We start from the raw sequence: 22,194 nt of genomic DNA on the forward strand, positions 1-22,194 counted from the left end.
TACCATTGTTATGATCCTATCTCTAAACAAAGACCAGGTCCCCGTTTCAGAAAGCTATCGTAGCACTACGACTGTCGTAAGTCTATGTTAAAGTATGGGGCCCTGGGGCCGTAAAACAACTAAGTTTTGACTTAAGAAAAAACTTACATTTCTTAAAACTGACTTAGCCAAGTCAAAACCTTAAGTTGGTATTCACAAACGGGCTAAGTCTGAAACTTAGCTAAGTCCGCCGACAAAAACTAAGTCGATTTCGCCGAACGCGATCACGTGATCAACACCATGATCCTTCCAAGAGTGCACTATGCAAGCCTTGTTCTGGTACTGAGCAATCACTGCTGTCAAGTGATACCAGCAGTCTGCATGTTAAAGTTAAAGGTTCTAGCCAGTCACATCAAACATTTCATCCTGGACCAGTTGGTTTAACATTTTACAAAGGTGCCCGTGATATTATGAGCAATGGGTCTGACACCCTGGCAGTACTAGAACAGGAACTGGATTGATACTTTACGTACCTGGTTCCTCCTTCACAAAGTCGATGAGGAAGAGTCTGGGATACGGTGCTGTGATGTCCTGCTCCTCCGCATACTGCACGATCTGCCGCAGGAACTTCCTCTGTGCCAGCTCACATAGCTCCTGGTTGATAGAAGTGAGTGAGTGAGTGAGTTTAGTTTACGCCACACTCAGCAATATTCAAGCTATATGGAAATGTAAATAATCAAGTCTGGATTAGACAATCCAGTGATCAACAGCATGAGCATCGATCTGCGCAACTGGGAACCGATGACATGTGTCAACCAAGTCAGCGAGCCTGACCACCCGATCCCGTTAGTCACCTCTTACGACAAGCATGGGTTACTGAAGATCAATATTCTAACCCAGATCTTCACGGGTCTGGTTGACAGAAGGCACACAATGTGGTCAAGACCCATTCAATCTAAACACCAAACAATGTACTAAGGAGTAGTGGTGGTCCGATTAATTGAAATAATCGAAGATTGGTCACAGTGACTAAACGACCAAGCAATCGATCATGATTTCTCATAATCGAACACAAACAATTCTGGAACACTTGTTTTCATCAACAATATTTTTCACAAGGTTGGTTTTATCTATTACATTTCATAAGCACTACAAGCTTGTTCCAAGTCGTGATTGAATTCATCTTAAAGACACCAAGAAATTTATGTTCCTAACATACTAGTCATCCTTTAAAGATGTGAAATTTTGCCCAAAACACCCCAAAAATAACTACATGTTTTTTCCTTATTTTTTTGTGCATTCACAAATTTCATAAATGACGCTAACCAATTATTTTCGATGATTGATCGGTGGTAATGAACCAATCATCAATTATGAGATTTTGAACCAATTCCCAACACTACTAAGGAGTTATTCAGTATGTTGTTTACAGCTCTGTGACAATGGTCACACACCTGGTAAGACAGGTCCTTCTGCTGCTCATTGGTTTTGTCCAATTTCTGTTTGGGAGTGAGAGTGATGGTGGATGTAGCCAGAGTTTCCTTCACAATACTGAGGAGTTTATCAAAGGCATTCTGGTTGTTCTCTTGGAAGCTGACTATAGGGTATTTCAGGGACAGCACACCAATCTAGAACACAAAAGGGTATATAATATAAACCATGACATAGAGGATCTTCCATTTTCCTGTCTCTCATCTCAAGATCTGACATACTACAGCCATCATGCTTACCTCTCACTGTTGACTACAATATGTCTCCATTGTGTTTCTTATTACATACCACATCCATTACTTCTAACAAGAGGTATCCATGGTAACTGACCTCTGAGGCTCTCCAGCTGTTTCCTGTTCCCACCACAGCGAGGACAACAGGCAGCTTGAGAGTGTTGGCTGCGTAGCGGAACTCCATGGCACAGTTGGCTGATTCAGCATACTGGTCTGAGACACATACAATCACAGCCCGAGCATTTAGGAGACCCTCAGCAATATCCTCAAACAGGCCGTGCTGAAATACCATATATAGAGGCTATAAATCCTTAGGGGGCAACCACATAATATTCTCAGGTAGGGGGCCAGCTACAACAGATTATACTTTCTGCCAGTGTTTCAAAACATCTACAAAATATCCCTTAAAGTAAGGTACCAAAAACGTGTTGGAGGATGTCCAGATTGGCTTGTGAAATGAACTTCCTTTTATTGTTTGGGGTTGAGTTTATTTGTTAAAGCATCCTTGCTTTTAGCCACACAGGATATCAATCAGTTAAACTTATCAGCAATTTGAATGTAGTGATGAGATAATTAGATATATTTCTTGAGGACATGCTGATGCTGCTGCTGCTGACAGCCACTAACCAGGCCAACTCGCTCAACATCCAGCCAGCACTGGACTCCATGGTCGTCAAGGTATTTCTTTATAGCTCGTGGATCACCATATCCTACAGCACCTTCTGTAGATCTGAACAAAGAACAAAGTGACATTCACATTGTTGGAAAGGCTATTCAGTATTCAAATAATTATGTAATTCCCTTTCAGACAACAAGACAAAAGATCCCTGTGGTGTGAGTGAGTGAGTTTGCTTGAACAGTATTCCAGTGATGTGGGGGAAAGTCCTCGTGTTGCAGGTCTCAAACATCTAGCAGTTTGGTGAAACACATGAACTTGATTACAATGCAAACAAACCTAGAAACGAAATCAGGGCAAAGTTGGTCATTATAAACATGACCAATGTTTTCGGGAATGCCTGGAGGGTTTAAACTGTGAAATACTGCAGTGCTTCGGAAGACACCGACCACCCACTTGTGCCAAGTAGCCATCCCTTCCCCAACAGTTGTGATAGAGCACACAGGTGTTGCGTGAAGGTTCAAAACCAACTCAGAGGTTTTATTTGAAAAAGTAAGCCAATTTCAAGGAAAATTAGGAAGGGCCAATAGTAAGCCAAGGGCTTACTTTTTCAAACAAAACCAAGGAAGAGGTTTTGATCCTACTTAAAATACCGATGAAATGTACAATTTACATTAATGCATTTCGTTAAAAACAAAAACAAGGCTTCAGTTGTTTATACTGTTCAACTAGGATGCGACTGGCAGCCAATACCTTGCCTTGCACGCGCTACCCATGATCCTTCGTAGTCTAGTGGATATAACCACCAAGCTAGTTAGCGAAGGGTTGCAGGTTCGAAACCAGGCACTGATACAATATATCGGAAGTTTTCATTTTTGTGATATTTTATGATCATTTTCAGTAATAGCAAGACAAAGTCGTATCAAGCCTCAAACATTGTACAAGTAAAATAATTCAAACTCAATGGCTATTCCTCAGGAAAGACCTGGGCATTCTTCAAGAAAGCCCAGAGCATTCCTTAAGAAATCCCTTGGATTTCCTGGAGAATGCCTGCAAAACTGACTGCAGAGGTTCACTCTGTACAGGAAGAACCCAACTGAACAATAGAGCAACATCATCAGAGTTTTATAAACGGAAACCCAGCCCCAGATTCAAAGTCTAGATAAAAGAACGGAGTTTGGTTTATATGCCTCTTTGAAGCTGTAAACCTACATGGTACTATGGTAGAGCGAAGATTTGTAAGGTGTTAAACAGTTACGGCAATGAAATGTCAGAGAATGAATGCCTTCACAACAGCCTTAAAGGATAATACTGAGGTCAATGGCAATCATGAACTATTTTGGTGGCAATCATGACACATTTTCAGGCTGTAAGACAACAATTCTGAGAGCAAAGACTCCTCACCTTGTGCCCCTTGCAACGGCCTCAGCGGAGTTCTGCCAGCAGTAGCTGATGAAACATGGCGGGAAGTCCTGATTCTCTGTCTCCTTCTTGACCCTGACCTTCAACACCTTCATCAACTCATCAAACTTGTGTTTGTATCTGTCTGGATGCTGCATGGTCACATACACCTGCAGGTAATATAATCAGAGTAGATTAGCATCACCAGCACAACCACATACACCTGCAGGTAATATAATCAGAGAAGATTAGCATCACCAGCACAACCACATACACCTGCAGGTAATATAATCAGAGAAGATTAGCATCACCAGCACAACTACATACACCTACAGACAGGGGTCAGGGAAGATAAGCATCATCCCAGCACTCCTGCATACACCTACAGACTTGTAAGGGAAAGGGGAGGGAAGATGAGCATACATCGGGACAGGGGTCAGGGAATATAAGCATCATCTCGGCACTCCTGCATACACCTACAGACTTGTAAGGGAAAGGGGAGGGGAAGATGAGCATACATCGGGACAGGGGTAGGGAAGATAAGCATCATCTCGGCACTCCTGCATACACCTACAGACTTGTAAGGGAAAGGGGAAGGGAAGATAAGCATCATCTCAGCACTCCCGTGTACACCTACAGACTTGTAATGGAAGGGGTAGGGGAAGATAAGCATACACCGAGACAGGAAGCCTGTCTAGCAATGAAAGTACCAGTACAAGTTCCAGCTTCTCTCACCTCATCAGCCAGCAGAATGCCAAGTCTACTGGACTTCCACTCCATGCCAGATCCCACCACGACCAAGATGATGGGTTTCCGTAGCGTCAGACGGGCATACTTGAACAGGTTACAGCAGTTCTCGTCATTCACATACTCGTTGGATATGAAGACAAGGATGACCCCTGCGTCCATCAGGGCCTTGGCCATCTCATCTGTGGTGTTCTTGTGGGACTCTTCCTGGTACCAGCTGGGGACAAAAGAAGGTCCACAAGGAAGCACTGAATGTTCAGCTCTACAACTACTGTACCTCCCAATTATGGCTCATAACAGTTAGAGTGATGAGATAGCTTGGAGTAGGCAATTTTAGTGCTAAGATGATCAGAACTTCCATATTTTAGCAAGGACTTAGGTCAGGTTGAGCACTAGGATGACTCTGTGGCATGAGCATTGGTGGTGAACATGGAGCAGGTTGTATCTGCTGCTGTTCAAGGCGTTAATGTCTCTATCAGTCTGTCATGACAAGGAGAACTGCAAAATGTTCCCTTCATTGACAGAACTACATTTCATGGCAGAAAATTGCAGATTAACATCTTTTCCTTTGAATGTTGTTAGATTAAAAATAATTTTGATGAATATTACAAAGCTTTTATAAACTTTATTCTACACATACATCTACAAATAAAGACTCTGGCTAAAGATTTGGTAAATAGTAGTCAACATACAAACATGAAAGTGTAAGACTGGTTAGTTTTGTAGAAATTTGACTAAACTTTGAACAGAAACACTATCCTTTCACAAGGCTTCAGGCATAACTTACCATTTATAATCTGCCTTCTCCAGGTCGCTGCACACAGTCGAGGGGTGGATGATGATCCTGTTGGATCTGTCCTCAGGTGCATTCTTCTCACAGTACGACACAAAGATATCTGTGAAGAGAGGAGACATGTCAGGATTTCTCTGAGGTCACCTGCTTGTGTGTTTAAAACTTCACCCACCATCAGTCCGGTCAAACCAGTGATTGATTGAGTGAGTGAATATGGTTTTACGCCGCTTTTAGCAATATTCAAGCAATATGATGGCGGGGGACACCAGAAATGGGCTTCACACATTGTTCCCATGTGGGGAATCGAACCTGGGTCTTCGGCATGACAAGCGAATGCTTTTAACCACTAGGCTACCCCATCGCCCCCCAAACCAGTGATTGATATTATGATCAATGACATGATCATGACACTGACATGCTATGAAACCACATCACCCACGTGAACACCCTATAAGATGCCTCTTCACTCCAGGTTACTGGGGATAAATTGTTATCCAGAATCTCAACAGGACTGTGGCACAACCAGTACTGACAGATTTACAAAGAAAAATGTCATGAAATGAAAAATATCATAGACACATACAATTGATCCAGTTATGAGGTCAGATGACAAATATCTAAGGACAACTCCACAGAGGGTCCCACACCGACCTGCCACCAAGTCCTTGGACAGCTCCTTCAGGCCCTGCACAGCCTGCACCAGGTGGATGTCATAGGTGGCATGGGAGTCTGGTGGCATCATCCCTGCAACACAAACACCAGGAACAGTCATGGAGTTGCACATATTACCCGTTGCAACTGATCTACATTTCCCATCACACACTCAGAGATGACAAGCCAAACTTGAAGTGAACATAGGTAAAGGTAGCTTAAATTCTCCTGCTGTAGAGCAGTATGTTTAAGGGAGATGGTGTGGAAGAACTGAGGTGAGACAGACAGCAGATCTGGACCTACCTTGAAGTTCCACAAGGGAGATGGTGTTGAAGTACTGAGGTGAGACAGACAGCACATCTGGACCTACCTTGAAGTTCCACAAGGGAGATGGTGTGGAAGTACTGAGGTGAGACAGATAGCAGATCTGGACCTACCTTGAAGTTCCACAAGGGAGATGGTGTTGAAGTACTGAGGTGAGACAGACAGCAGATCTGGACCTACCTTGAAGTTCCACAAGGGAGGTGGTGTGGAAGTACTGAGGTGAGACAGATAGCAGATCTGGACCTACCTTGAAGTTCCACAAGAGGAGATGGTGTGGAAGTACTGAGGTGAGACAGACAGCAGATCTGGACCTACCTTGAAGTTCCACAAGGAGATGGTGTGGAAGTACTGAGGTGAGACAGACAGCAGATCTGGACCTACCTTGAAGTTCCACAAGGGAGATGGTGTGGAAGTACTGAGGTGAGACAGACAGCAGATCTGGACCTCCACCTTGAAGTTCCACAAGGGAGGTGGTGTGGAAGTACTGAGGTGAGACAGATAGCAGATCTGGACCTACCTTGAAGTTCCACAAGGGAGGTGGTGTGGAAGTACTGAGGTGAGACAGATAGCAGATCTGGACCTACCTTGAAGTTCCACAAGGGAGGTGGTGTGGAAGTACTGAGGTGAGACAGATAGCAGATCTGGACCTACCTTGAAGTTCCACAAGGGAGATGGTGTGGAAGTACTGAGGTGAGACAGATAGCAGATCTGGACCTACCTTGAAGTTCCACAAGGGAGATGGTGTGGAAGTACTGAGGTGAGACAGACAGCAGATCTGGACCTACCTTGAAGTTCCACAAGGGAGATGGTGTGCAAGTGAGGTGAGACAGAGCAGATCTGGACCTACCTTGAAGTTCCACAAGGGAGGTGGTGTGCAAGTACTGAGGTGAGACAGCAGCAGATCTGGACCTACCTTGAAGTTCCACAAAGGGAGGTGGTGTGGAAGTACTGAGGTGAGACAGATAGCAGATCTGGACCTACCTTGAAGTTCCACAAGGGAGATGGTGTGGAAGTACTGAGGTGAGACAGACAGCAGATCTGGACCTACCTTGAAGTTCCACAAGGGAGATGGTGTGGAAGTACTGAGGTGAGACAGACAGCAGATCTGGACCTACCTTGAAGTTCCACAAGGAGAGATGGTGTGGAAGTACTTGAGGCACTGCAGGAATGGTGCCCGCAGTTCTGTGGCTCGTCTGATGGTGGATGCCGCAAACATGTGGGGATCTTTCAGCACCTGTACAGAGGTAACAGTGTGCTTTACCACATGGTAGACCAGAGCATAAAACACACATATTGCATGGACATGAGACATAAGTTTGTAAATATTGTTGATTGTCGGACAACTTGTCATGCCTCAATCTCCGAATCATGATGTATAATTAAATGTAGCATAAAAGTGTCTCAGAGAAGAGCAAACTTTGGAAAAACCATGAAGTATAAAAAGGGTCACAGTTATTCACTCCTAACTTGCACACATGTAAGCTGGTGGGTGTATCATTTCCTCCCCTCTAAACTTTTCATGTGGACAGTTAGATGTAGGTTATGTCCTGCCAGCAGCACACAACACAGTACATGAGCAGTGAATACATAGGATTTATCACCAGTATATGCATGTGGCCCCCATCTGACACAACATAACACTCTCCTCACCAGCTTCAGACAGTCCGGGCAGGGCAACAGGTAGTCGTAGGTTACGCCCTTGAAGGACTCCATTATGAGAGTTTCAAACACCTCATGGACAAGGAACACGATGTTCTCGGGACGTGGACCCTGGGCTCGTACTATCAGCTCAGACTCCCTACAACACATAAGAAATTAATAACAACATGTGTCAGAGATCAATTTGACAAAAATTGATTAAGGGACCATTCATTATTTATGGCTAGGGGAAGTGATAATTATTTTTATGGAGAAGCATGTATAAAGTGAATGACACCCTCCTCCCCTAAAATTTATGTTCAAAGTAAGTGGACCCCCCAACCCCCTGCATGTCATGTAAAAAATCAATGCCAGTACATGTGTACAAAATTGATGACACCCCCTACCTCCCTAGCTGGTCTGCTGTATGAGAAATATATGCGGGAAGAATGCATTATACCGGATACCTAGCAGGGTTAGAGTTAGGGTTAGGGTAAGGTTAGGTTAGGGGTTAGGGGTTAGGGTTTAGGGTTTAGGGTTAGGGTTATTTTCATCTCAGTTATATTATTGTTTCACCTTTCCGCTCGCATCACATGACCTAATTAAATATGGCAGGCAGGTATCTGGTATAATGCATGTGTACCATATATGCTTGTATCCATTCATACCTGGTCTGCTGTATAAGACATATATGCTTGTTCTTCCGGAGGAATGAACCTCTCTTCCATATCATGGCACTGTCACTGAACTGGTGTAGCCGCACCTGGGAAACAAGAGGTTTCACATGGTTTCATGTGGTTTCACATCACACTCCAGACAATGCAGCGATTGATATTGTTAACAAAATACCATACTAGTGGGTCATGTGTAATTGATCAAGTAGACAGGCAAGGGAGCTGTTTAACCTGGTATCCCCATGGGTTGCTAAGAAGATGTTTTACCAGGTATCCCAATGGGTTGGTAGGGAGCTGTTTTACCAGGCATCCTCATGGCGAACAAGAGTGAGTGATCATGTCAGTATGATAAAGTCAACAAGTCAGCTTAATACAGTAAGAGACGTTTTTGGGTTGTAAGTTGACAGAAAGTAGATGTTATAGACATAGTGACATCTCAATGGATGAATGACATTCTCCAGACCTGTCCCCTGTTGAAGAGTCCGGCAGGCAGGTAGTCAAACTTGTATACCATCTTGGTTTCACGACTGGTTCCATTCTTCTGTACCTCTGGCCAGCTGAACTGTCAGCCCAAAACAAAGGAACTCAATCAGCATCATATAACTGAACAAGAGTCACTAGCAGACGACAGTTGAGTGCAACACTATATGAAGTCCCTTTGACAGGAACTGTGAGATATATTTTGGAAGAAAACAACTCTGCTCCAGAAACAAACGCTAATCCAGACTGAATCTTATCCCACTTTGTTAACATAAGAAAAGATATATATGAAACATTACTATATGCCAAAAAATACAAGTTCACTGTATTGTGTTTGATAACAAAGTAGAACAAGAAGACAAAGTGATCAATATCCCCTGCAACGGCAAAATACTCTTTATGAATATATCTACTAGTTATGATTATGTCAATGTTTTGGAGTGTATACAGCAAAGTGGAAGGAGAGTATTGAAAGGTATTTAAGATATGCTCCAGAAAGGAGCACTACCACCAAATTCAGTTAAAGCCTAACTTGTTGCCATGGAAATGCAACAAGATGACATCCTCATAGTCACAGCCTAAGTCATGTTTCCATGGAAACAGCAAAAAATATAATTCATATCTGGGTCTAACCCACAAAAATGAACATCTAGGGATGGATCATGCTTGATATGTGTACCAAGTTTGATGAACCTAGCATGTATAGTTTGGAAGATCTGCTCCGGACAAGATGACATCCTCATAGCCCCAGCCTAAGTCATGTTTCCATGAAAACAGCAAGAAATGAAATTCATATCTGGGTCTAACCCCCAAAAGGCACATCTATGGATCATGCTTGATATGTGTAAAAAGTTTGATGAACCTAGCATGTATAATTTGGGAGATCTGCTCTGGACAAGATGACATCCTCATAGTCACAGCCTAAGTCATGTTTCCATGGAACCGAAAAAAATAAAATTCACATCTAGGTCTAATCCCCAAAAGGCTAATCTAGGCATCATGGTTGACATGTGTACCAAGTTTGGTAAAGCAATCAAGTGTGATGGAAGACAAAGTGTGATGGAAGCACGGACGCACGCACGGATAGACCGAACTCGTTTCTAACATTTAAAATTAATTAGTTGAAAGAAAGGTGAGAGGTCATTTTTTCAGCATTTGTTAACATGATGAGTATCATACTAAGGTAGGAATGACAATGAAGAACAAGAGTATTGTATCTCTTTGAGACGATTTCAGAAGTTGTAAACAATGAGCATCTTATCAAGGTTTGAATGACAATGAAGAAGACTGAGGATTGTACTAAGGTAGGAATGACAATGAGTGAGTGAGTGAGTGAGTTTAGTTTTACTCCACACTCAGCAATATTCCAGCTATATGGCAGCGGTCTGTAAATAATCGAGTCTGGACCAGACAATCCAGTGATCAACAGCATGAGCATCGATCTGCGCAATTGGGAACCGATGACATGTGTCAACCAAGTCAGCAAGCCTGACCACCCAGCATGACAATGATGAACAATGAACATCTTATTAAGGTAGGAAAGACAATGAAGAACCATGACTATTGTACTACAGTATGAATGACAATGTAGAACAACAAGCATCTTATTAAGGTATGCATGACAATGAAGAACAATGGGTATTGTACCTCAGGCTCCCTCTCTGGCAACAAGCAGGGCACGAGGTTGACCTCTTCTGATGCCAGCTGGAACGTCAGGTCAAACTCCTCTGTCAGTCGCAACATCCAACTGTGGAGGGCTTCTGGGTAATCTCGCCATACATTCTGAATCTCATCATGTCTCAAGCGACCATCCTGAAGAAGAGAAACCAGTGTTACGACTGTCTCCAGTCTGGTGTTCAGACAGTCCAATTACCAGTAGTAAATCTGAGTTAAACTCAGAAGTCATCTTGCACAGATGAATTCAAGTGGACTTCAAACAAGATCATCAGAATTTGACTTTCCTTGAGACAATCCTTGACACATTGCAAAAAGATAAGCATTTCTAACTCAAAAGATGGAAAAAACCCAGAACTGCTGAAACAATTTTCTGATGTGGACATTTAAGTGTGTGAAGCATTAAGCTGGCATGTGCTTGTGATCATGTAACAGGGTTTTCTAACCATGCATTCTTTTCATGAATCTTCTGCCAATCTGAAGCAGTGCAGCCAGGAATTAGATAGACTTGTGATCATCTTATCTGATCAAAACAATACAGAGACATACAGTCATCTCTAACTTCCCCTTTGATGGCTACTGTGACAATACCTTGATATGGGAGTCCTTGACAGACACGACACAGGCCATAACATCAACGATCCACTGAGGGTTGACCACTACGTAGGACTTGAGGTAATCGTTGGTGAAGTACTGGAGGGATCCTAGCTCATGCAGGAACTGAACAGCCTGGGACACCTGAATGAGGACAACATTTCATCAACTTCCTGCAGACAGTCAACATAATAATCTACAGCTTCTTTAGGCCACCTCCTTCAAATTCAAGGTCATGCCGTGTGATGAGTGAACATTTCAACTACCATGCTGCGCCACTATCCAAATCTCCAAGGAGCCTTGAAAGCTCTTGCAGGCTATGTAATATGAATGGTTTGACAAGGCAGAGGAGAAAAAAGCCAAATAAATTACCAGGCCATGAATAATATTCCCAGGAGTATATATGGGCAGGCAGCTATTGGCTGCTTCACCAAAGGGATTAACTAGTTGAGGGATGTATACAGACTGTGATGCAGCAGGCACCAATGGACATCTGCGCTGTGTCACTGACCTCTGACTGGGAGAAGATTCCAGAGACATGGGCCTTCTTCTCCAGGTCCTTGTACTCTATCACACTGCTGTCCTTCAGGCTGGAACACGTAGCAGATGAGTGGCAATGAACAGTCTTAATTTCCAAATCAATTGTATTATACAGCTATTATGCAGATATGAATGTATGTTAGCAAGACACTTATCATGTTTAAGATCACCCCTGTCTGTCCAAGAACATTAACTCTGTATTTACCTCTTGATCTGTTCCTCAAAGCTGAGCCACACCCCCGGTATCTTCTCCCCCATGTACTGCTGCTGGAGGGTAACATCCAGCACATGGTCCTGAAGTTCTTTTACACCCTGGGGGATATGAAACATATCTCACTGCCTGGGATATACAAATGACTGAAAGACTTGTATGCTAACCGCTACATATGGTTTAGAAGGTGAAGGTGTAAAGGTTTATAGTTCGATTGGGTTCAAATGATTAAATATCTCGAAATAGGGATAAGTGCACAAAACACAAATAAGATACATGGTCCTGAAACCTCTGTACCCAACAGGATCTGAAATCTGATGTTTTATGAATGATCATGGAAAAAGTTGTTTAAGAAACCATCATGTAATATTACGCTATTTTCATGATTCCCAGCGAGGGGTGACAAGCGGATGGTGGATCATAAAATGTCAGATTTCGGATCCTGTTGGGTACAGAGGTTTTAAGACCATGTGTCTTCTTTAAGTTTTGTGCACTTATCCCTATTTCAAGTTATTTAATCATTCAACATTCTTATTTGAACCCAAACGGACTATAGATCCATTGAGAGAATTAAATACCACCTTTTATCATCTGTTGGTATGATATCAAACCATCTGCTCTCCAGGCAGATGCTCAATTCCCTGGACTATAGTCCAAGAATCAGGTAGATACATTATATTTAGTTTATATGACCATATAGCTACCTGTCCTGAGTGGGAGGATACAAAGTGGAAGCCTGCAATGCGAGGATATCGTGCCTGCATCTCCTTCACTGGAATCTCCACCTTTGACACCTGCAACACCGGACAAGCTCATGTCATAATGGTTATCAACCAGCTGGTCAAATATGGCGGTAGGACTGCCCATCCAACCTACCTGTTCAACTGCTGCTGTGGGCTAGAACTGCCCATCCAACCTACCTGTTCAACTGCTGCTGTGGGCTAGAACTGTTCATCAAGCCTACACTGTCAAATGCTGCTGTGGGCTGGGGGTGTCCATCAAACCTACCTGGTCAACATGAGTACCCACAACAAAGATGGGAGCCTTGGGAGCATGTACAGAGATGGAGTTGAGCCAGAAGTCCAGTCCTGCATGTTCATGTCCCAGTCTAATGTTCCACAGTAGCATGTAGATGGATCGGTCTGACAGGAAGAACTGGAATCAAAACAATCGTCTGAAAACCATTTTCAATGCATCTTGCATCAACATGTTTAAAGTTCCTTCCTGATTGTGTTATTTACTGTTTTTATATCTTGACGATGTGTTCAGAATCTTGACCTAGAACTTAAGTGATCATCTCCATCCTAGGCAACTAATGCCTTCCCTTGTGTGATACCTTTGATTCATGAAAGTCCCATTCGTTTGATGTTTGCTTTTGGTATTTCTTTGAAAAAGATTTTTATGATCCCCAATCCATTTCCAAGTCCCATGATGGGGTTTGAAACCAAGGCCCTTCAGACTGAAGGTCAAATACATTGTCCAGATGACTTCAGAGATTTACCCTGGAAGCTGACATGGTAAGGACATCTGTGGGACATATGACTCCCTGTCCCACTATATACCCAATGGTAGCCCCCTATTTTCTAACACTAATGCACTAATGTTAGCAAGGTCAGACATGTCAGCAAAATATCACTTCTGTACTTTGCATATGACAAACCAGGTACAATGTAAGGGTAAGTACTGGAGTGCTGGACGTGCCTACCTGATGTGTGTTGTAGTACACAGTCTGGCCAGCGAAGTCCCACACGCTGTACGTCACCTGACCATCGTCCGTCGCCACTGTCCATGGACAGATGTCAATACCTGGCAACAAACAAACATACATACATACAAACATGCATGCACGCACACACCCACGATGATGCCGCTCACGCAAGACCTTACGCGCACACACTTACATAACAATATTCTAAAACACTCTTTGAAAAGTAAGAGAAAGTGAATATGGTATTATGCCTCTTCTATAGATATTCCAGAAATATCACGGTGGGCAAAAGCAGAAATGGGTTTCAGACATTGTAATCATTTGGAGAATTGAACCCAGGACTTTTGTAGGACGAGTGAACATTTTAACCACTTCAAAAGAAGTAATGAAAACTCTTGTAAAGGAGTAAGTATTTGGAGTTTACATGTCACAGTAGCTGTTTCTATGCATCAGAGGGCAGTGCTCTAGTCATCCAGGGTGCAACATTTGCATCAGCTAGGCTTATGAATCTCTGATTCACCTTGATTGTTGGTTTGTAACCCATGCTTGTCGTAAGAGGTGACTAACGGGATCAGATGGTCAGGCTCACTGACTTAGTTGACACATGTCATCGGTTCCCAATTGCGCAGATCAAAGTTCATGCTGTTGATCACTGGATTGTCTGTCCAGACTCGATTATTTACAGACCGCCGCCATACAGCTGGAATATTGCTGAGTGCGGCGTAAAACTAAACTCACTCACTCACTCACTTGGTTTGTAAGCACAATACGGTTGTTCAATTGTGTCGTTCTCCAAGATGGTAAATGTCTCAGAGCATCATGTTTTCCTGCCACACTCAGTTGAGACACAGTGACAATCACTAAAATACTGATCAATTAAGCCAACTCAATTCACTCACGCAGCCGTGCCAAATGGCTGTTAACAACTCTTTATAACGCAGACAGCTTTCGAGAATTAACATATCTTACCATCTGTGATATCCTCTCCAACACTCAGCTTCGTCTTGTGGCTGCCACTCAGTAATGCCTTCACCAAACTGCGGCACAAACAAAAGTCCATTACTATACAGCAGTAAGAGAGATGTTCTATCTCCATATCGGCATGACATTACAGGAGTATCAGTACATCACATCCTCAGACTGGACTGGGCAGCCAGTGGAAGGCAATGACCACACCTGCACACCTGGAATCACCACAGCTACACACCTGGAATGACCACACCTGCAGGTTCTTTTCTGGCAGATCATAGAGACCTTTGGGTGACACTACTTCCCTCCAGTTTAGGTACTTGGGGAAGCTGTCCAGTTCCACACCAGTATATTGTTTGAGATGTCGCCTGCTTGTGTTATATCCTTATTTCAAAATTTGTTTCTGTATTTTTCATTTTTCACAGGTATAAAGGTAAATTCTAGCATACAAACAATGTAAGTCTGCTACTTCTGTAAACACAAAATAACATTTTGTCAAGTTTAGAATGAACCTTCAGTAACCCATGCTTGTCGTAAGAGGCGACTAACGGAATCGGGTGGTCAGGTTCGCTGGCTTGGTTGACACATGTCATCGGTTCCCAATTGCGCAGATCGATGCTCATGCTGTTGATCACTGGATTGTCGGGTCCAGACTCGAATATTTACAGACCCCATCATATAGCTGGAATATTGCTGAGTGCGGCATAAAACTCACTCGCTCACTCAACAGACAGCTCATTTGATCATTAACATAAAACAGTAGACAATGACACAAAATCAGTAAAATGGTGCAAACCCCAAACAAACCAAACAGTTATCAGCAGACACACTAGTCTGCTAACTGGAAATGTAAAGCTGAAAATCAATGACTCAGGCACACACTCAAGATGTCCTGACAAGGATGGGTTACCCAGACCTCCTCAGATCCACAATCAACACAGAAGTTGACATTCAATGACTCAGGCACACACTCAAGATGTCCTTACAAGGATGGGTTACCCAGACCTCCTCAGATCCACAATCAACACAGAAGTTGACATTCAATGACTCAGGCACACACTCAAGATGTCCTTACAAGGATGGGTTACCCAGACCTCCTCAGATCCACAATCAACACAGAAGTTGACATTCAATGACTCAGGCACACACTCAAGATGTCCTTACAAGGATGGGTTACCCAGACCTCCTCAGATCCACAATCAACACAGAAGTTGACATTCAATGACTCAGGCACACACTCAAGATGTCCTTACAAGGATGGGTTACCCAGACCTCCTCAGATCCACAATCAACACAGAAGTTGACATTCAATGACTCAGGCACACACTCAAGATGTCCTTACAAGGATGGGTTACCCAGACCTCCTCAGCCCCACAATCAACACAGAAGTTGACATTCAATGACTCAGGCACACATTCAAGATGTCCTTACAAGGATGGGTTACCCAGACCTCCTCAGCCCCACAATCCACACAGAAGTTGACATTCAATGACTCAGGTGCACATTCAAGATGTCCTTACAAGGATGGGTTACCCAGACCTCCTCAGATCCACAATCCACACAGAAGTTGACATTCAATGACTCAGGCACACATTCAAGATGTCCTTACAAGGATGGGTTACCCAGACCTCCTCAGATCCACAATCCACACAGAAGTTGACATTCAATGACTCAGGCACACACTCAAGATGTCCTTACAAGGATGGGTTACCCAGACCTCCTCAGCCCCAAAATCCACACAGAAGTTGACATTCAATGACTCAGGCACACATTCAAGATGTCCTGACAAGGATGGGTTACCCAGACCTCCTCAGATCCACAATCCACACAGAAGTTGACATTCAATGACTCAGGCATACATTCAAGATGTCCTTACAAGGATGGGTTACCCAGACCTCCTCAGCCCCACAATCCACACAGAAGTTGACATTCAATGACTCAGGCATACATTCAAGATGTCCTTACAAGGATGGGTTACCCAGACCTCCTCAGATCCACAATCAACACAGAAGTTGACATTCAATGACTCAAGCACACATTCAAGATGTCCTTACAAGGATGGGTTACCCAGACCTCCTCAGATCCACAATCAACACAGAAGTTGACATTCAATGACTCAGGCACACATTCAAGATGTCCTTACAAGGATGGGTTACCCAGACCTCCTCAGCCCCACAATCCACACAGAAGTTGACATCCAATGACTCAGGCACACATTCAAGATGTCCTTACAAGGATGGGTTACCCAGACCTCCTCAGCCCCACAATCCACACAGAAGTTGACATTCAATGACTCAGGCACACGTTCAAGATGTCCTTACAAGGATGGGTTACCCAGACCTCCTCAGCCCCACAATCCACACAGAAGTTGACATTCAATGACTCAGGCACACATTCAAGCTGCAGTTTGACCCCAGTAACATAAATCTTCATCATGGACGTACCTGGTTTTGCCTGCACCTCCCAGCCCTACCATCATGAGTTTGGTTCTCCGACATTCTACAGACCCACTCAGCAGACGGCGCAGGTAGGCACATGTGGCAGAAAATCCCTTAGCTCTTATCTCTTTAGGAGGGGTCTTCAGCATTGGGCATTCGTCAAGTTCCAGTCCTGAATATACATGATATCATTATAGAAGACTGTTGTTGCAGTTATTGATAAGTTCAAATTTTGGTCTGTAGCTCACCTTAATGTTTCTGGAATATCATATCAGAAATGTCATAAAATGGTGGAAGAAGAAGAACCAGACTGTAGACTAAAATACATTATGCATTTACAGTCTGTTTGGGTCAAAATGATAATAATATTAAATAATAATAATGGATATTTTTAGCTCGCCATTTTCCACCAACTGATACATGCTCAAGGCGCTACATAAAAGCATACATACAATGCATACAGAGGATAAAATAGAAAAATAAGTATACATTGAAATTGATGACAGAAAGATTGATTTTAGGGATAGGCTTTGGAAAAAAAGTAAGTTTCATGATCAAACATTCATTTCAATGCAGAATGTATTCAAAACATCAGACCAACAATAATCAGCAGGAATGACACAATCATCAAGGTCCCTGATCTAACTTCTTAGTGCTCATTATGTGTGGCTCCGTAGGCAAATGGGGGGTATTACAAGCATATTCTTCAGTAGGCAAACGGGGGTATTACAAGCATATTCTTCAGTATGCAAACGGGGGGTATTACAAGCATATTCTTCAGTAGGCAAATGGGGGTATTACAAGCATATTCTTCAGTAGGCAAACGGGGTATTACAAGCATATTCTTCAGTAGGCAAACGGGGGGTATTACAAGCATATTCTTCAGTAGGCAAATGGGGGTATTACAAGCATATTCTTCAGTAGGCAAACGGGGGTATTACAAGCATATTCTTCAGTAGGCAAACGGGGGGTATTACAAGCATATTCTTCAGTAGGCAAACGGGGGGGTATTACAAGCATATTCTTCAGTAGGCAAACGGGGGGGTATTACAAGCATATTCTTCAGTAGGCAAACGGGGGGTATTACAAGCATATTCTTCAGTAGAATGCCTACAGCAGATAACACATGAGTATATACATGATTACTTGGAATAACTTTAATGTGAGGCTACAGAGAACCTGAAGCTATGACTACACTGTACTGACGTTTGAGGGGCAGGCTGCCTGTCTGTGCGGGGATGGACAGGAGGTAAGGGTTGTGGCTCAGGTTCAGGACTTTCAGGTTCTTGAGACGGCCGATGTCCTCTGGGACGGACACGATGCCCTGGTACTGCAGACTCAGATACTCCAGCTTCTCCAGGCTCAGCAGCTCCTGTGGGAAGCCACACGGCGTGTCCTCATCTACAGTAGCAGGAGATATATCAGGACATGTCACCAGCTCATGTACTGTCATATGTTATCACCATATCATATGTTATTCCCATGTCATGTGTTATCACCATGTCATATGTTATCACCATGCCATGTGTTATCACCATGTCATGTGTTATCCCATGTCATGTGTTTCCATCCAGTCAAATGTTATCACCATGTCATGTGTTATCACCATGTCATGTGTTTCCATCCAGTCATATGTTATCACCATGTCATGTGTTTCCATCCAGTCATATGTTATCGCCACGTAATGCGTTATTACCATATCATGTGTTATCACCATGTCATATGTTATAACCATGTCATGTGTTTCCATCCAATCATATGTAATCAAAGTGTAATGTGTTATCACCATGTCCTATATTATCACCACGTCATGAGTTATCACCATGTCATCACCATGTCATGTGTTATCACCATGCCATGTGTTTCCATCCAATCATATGTTATCAAAATGCAATGTGTTATCACCATGTCATATATCTTCACCATATCATATGTCATTACCATGTCATGTGTTTCCATGCAATCATATGTTATCAAAATGTAATGTGTTATCACCATGTCCTATATTATCACCACGTCATGAGTTATCACCATGTCATGAGTTATCACCATATTCTATATTATCACCATGTCATATGTTAGCACCATGTCATGTGTTACCACCATGTCATGTGTTACCACCATGTCATATGTTATCACGATGTCATGTGTTTCCCTCCAGTCCTATATTATCAGCACGTCATGTGTTACCACCATGTGTGTTACCACCATGTCATGTGTTACCACCATGTCATATGTTATCATCATGTCATGTGTTATCCCCATGTCATGTGTTTCAATCTAGTCATGTGATATCAGAAAGTCATGGGCTACCCTGTATCACAGAGAAACCTTTCAGACAACTGACCTGGAGGCTCGCTGCCCATGTAACCAAATCTGGGGAAGGTGTAGAAGATGGTTGCATTGAGCTTCCCGATCTCCGCTGGCTCCAGCGTACCATTGGTGTTCTCATCAAAGTACTGGAAGATTGCTGTCCGGTCCTGTCGTCAGACACAAACACAGAAGGGTGTAATCTCCAGCAGGGTTGGGAGTTGACACAGACACAGAGTTACACATAAACACCACAAAGATGATGTTTGGGTAGGGGATCATAAAGTCACATTTTCACAGTTGGATCATTGAAAAGGTGATCGAGTATCACGGTCGGCAGTAGTGTAGTTGTTTCATGGACTATTGTTAACTGTGCATGCATCACTCACAAACCAGAGACAAATGGGTTCTTCACAACCTAATCAGATTCTAATATTTGGTCTGAAGTCTCTGGAAAATGTTATTTTAAGAACATATTGATATAGTTATGTAAATGATGGCTCAGTTTAGGTGACTTTTACAGAAAACTGAATAAATAAAGAGGAAGAAGAGTTCATGCTTAATGTTACAATACTGCAGACAATGCAAATCATCATGGAATATTTGCTTACAGACAAGAAAAAGGAAATGTACAAAAGTTTTGATTCAAAATTTTCTCAATTTGGACACATTTACATGGAGTCTCAAACACTGCTGTAAACATAGCCTGTACCTTGTGTGAAAGGTGATGTCTTACTTATAGATTGTTAAAACTGGAAAAGTTTTGGTGATAAATATCAGTGAAAGAATAAACCAATAATTTGTGAATTAGATAAATTGGGAACATTGATCCATGCCCACACAGAAAACCGTGACATAATCCAACTTTGTGCTTGACAGTAGATCTGTTTGACACTACTTCTTGTGCATCAGCTCATGGAGACAACTGACAGTGAAGAGAAAAATCTACAGATATTTATACTGTGAAAACTGCCATAACAGCAACTATGACTACGGGGTAATAGAGACTAGGTTTTCAAAGGAATTATCAAATTTCCCAAATTTGCTTGCCCACAGCTCTAACTTTGAAAGATAGATGTATCCCTGCATATATTAATACGAAACTGTTTCTCTTTCAGTCTGATTGTCCTGTGGATTCACAGGTCAATATCAAAATCCTATTCTTGGCACAACATTGAACACAAACATACTTGAACACAAATGTGTTCTATCTGGCATTGAACAAAATGTTTAATGATCATTTAGTAGGAGAGGTTTCATAATGATTTGAAGATCACAAGAAGGCTGACAGCAGACACAGTGAAGGATATATAACAGACCTGTTCATTCTTGTCCAGGAAGTGCTGGAGATTGGCTGCCCTGAGGGTATTCTCAAAGTTTCTCTTGGAAAGAATCGTGTTGGCTTTGATCTTGACCCAGCTCACACCATTCAGTGAGAGCTGCTTCAAGTTAGTGAGTTTGGTGAAGCTGGGAGGAAGTTCTGATATGGCATTCTCATTCAGATAGAACTTCTCCAGAAGTGTCAGGTTCCCTATTTCGTCTGGTAGCGAAGTCAGCTGCATAGTCCGTATATACAAACAGACAAGCTTCGTCAACTTGCAGATGCATGCTGGGACTTCCTTCAGAAGGTTGTTGCTGATGTCCAACCTGTTCAACTCTGTCATGTTAGCGATGCTTTCAGGAATATCACAGATTTGATTACGGTGCATTGAAAGATTCAACATCTTTGTACACAGACCGATTTCCTCAGGAATTTCTTGAATCTGATTGGTGGAAATATCCAAGTCATGAAGGTTTGGGAGCTGCTGGAAGAGCTGTTTAGGAATGGTGGAAAGGTTGTTGCCCTGTAGGTGGAGGGACAGCAGGTAAGCGGAGTAGTCACTGAGCTTCATGAGCGGGACCTCACTGAGTTCTTTATTGGCTTGCCATGCATTGTAGTGAGACTTACACAGATAAATCTCATCCTCCCCAAACAGGGTGATCATCCTCTCAAGGCCAGCCTTGTCAAAGTTCTCAAGAACAGGGTAGCGGACTGACTGTAACAATCAAAGAATAAGATTTATACTGGAGAAAAGCCTACAGAGTCACAGGTTACTGAGGTTTTCCACTTCAGTTAAACCAACAATTTGAAGATCACCTAATTGCTGCAACACTACACACCAAATAAAGGCAGACCATTGAGCCACTACCCTAGCCTCCATGATACAGTTTTCCCAGAAATTATTGAGGAAATCTTTGTTTCCTAATATGGAAAATAGCATTTTAAGGTAGGTGTTACATTATGTAGTAAGTTACTCAGTATGGGAGGCAACTCTTGTAGGTTTCAGAATGAACCTTACTACATCATAAGTTATCTCCCCTGGAACCTGACGGCTTCCTTTGTTGACATGGCAGATTTGACAGCAGAAGAGAAAAGAAAGCTGGTTCTAGATGAATTTGAAAGGGTTGTGACTAATGCAAAATAGTTAGCTGGTAGACATGACATTCCTCTGTCTACAGTGTACAGAACTTTGAAGAATATTAGCAGAGTTGTGATGATATATCATAGTATCGATAATCGTGATACTTTTTCTGACAATAAATATATCGATACTTTATTCCGTATAGTGATATATATCGTTGACCTTAAAATTGTAATATTCACCAGAAATTGACGGTTATGTCAAAATTTACACTGTTTCTTGTTATCAAAATACACTTTTTTTAAAGAAAATAACTAAAGA

The 22,194-nt window shown here is 42.6% G+C and overlaps 1 protein-coding gene across 1 annotated transcript in view; it reads right to left on the minus strand.

The window, feature by feature from the left end:
* Nucleotides 1–22,194, minus strand: part of LOC124271531 — a 97,161-nt gene that overhangs the window by 5,969 nt on the left and 68,998 nt on the right. Inside the window, 25 exon segments of the mRNA XM_046706673.1 lie at nt 513–633; nt 1,434–1,607; nt 1,801–1,983; nt 2,331–2,433; nt 3,724–3,890; nt 4,456–4,684; nt 5,255–5,363; nt 5,912–6,004; nt 7,351–7,366; nt 7,368–7,469; nt 7,886–8,033; nt 8,542–8,636; nt 9,011–9,109; nt 10,675–10,839; nt 11,293–11,439; nt 11,807–11,885; nt 12,041–12,147; nt 12,751–12,840; nt 13,055–13,201; nt 13,752–13,852; nt 14,724–14,791; nt 17,168–17,333; nt 18,368–18,562; nt 19,509–19,641; nt 20,791–21,507. Of these exon segments, the coding sequence (XP_046562629.1) occupies nt 513–633; nt 1,434–1,607; nt 1,801–1,983; nt 2,331–2,433; nt 3,724–3,890; nt 4,456–4,684; nt 5,255–5,363; nt 5,912–6,004; nt 7,351–7,366; nt 7,368–7,469; nt 7,886–8,033; nt 8,542–8,636; nt 9,011–9,109; nt 10,675–10,839; nt 11,293–11,439; nt 11,807–11,885; nt 12,041–12,147; nt 12,751–12,840; nt 13,055–13,201; nt 13,752–13,852; nt 14,724–14,791; nt 17,168–17,333; nt 18,368–18,562; nt 19,509–19,641; nt 20,791–21,507 (3,754 nt within the window).

The sequence above is a fragment of the Haliotis rubra genome, unplaced genomic scaffold (genome assembly GCF_003918875.1).
Source record: "Haliotis rubra isolate DU_JTF1 unplaced genomic scaffold, ASM391887v1 Scf161, whole genome shotgun sequence".
Taxonomy (NCBI): domain Eukaryota; kingdom Metazoa; phylum Mollusca; class Gastropoda; order Lepetellida; family Haliotidae; genus Haliotis; species Haliotis rubra.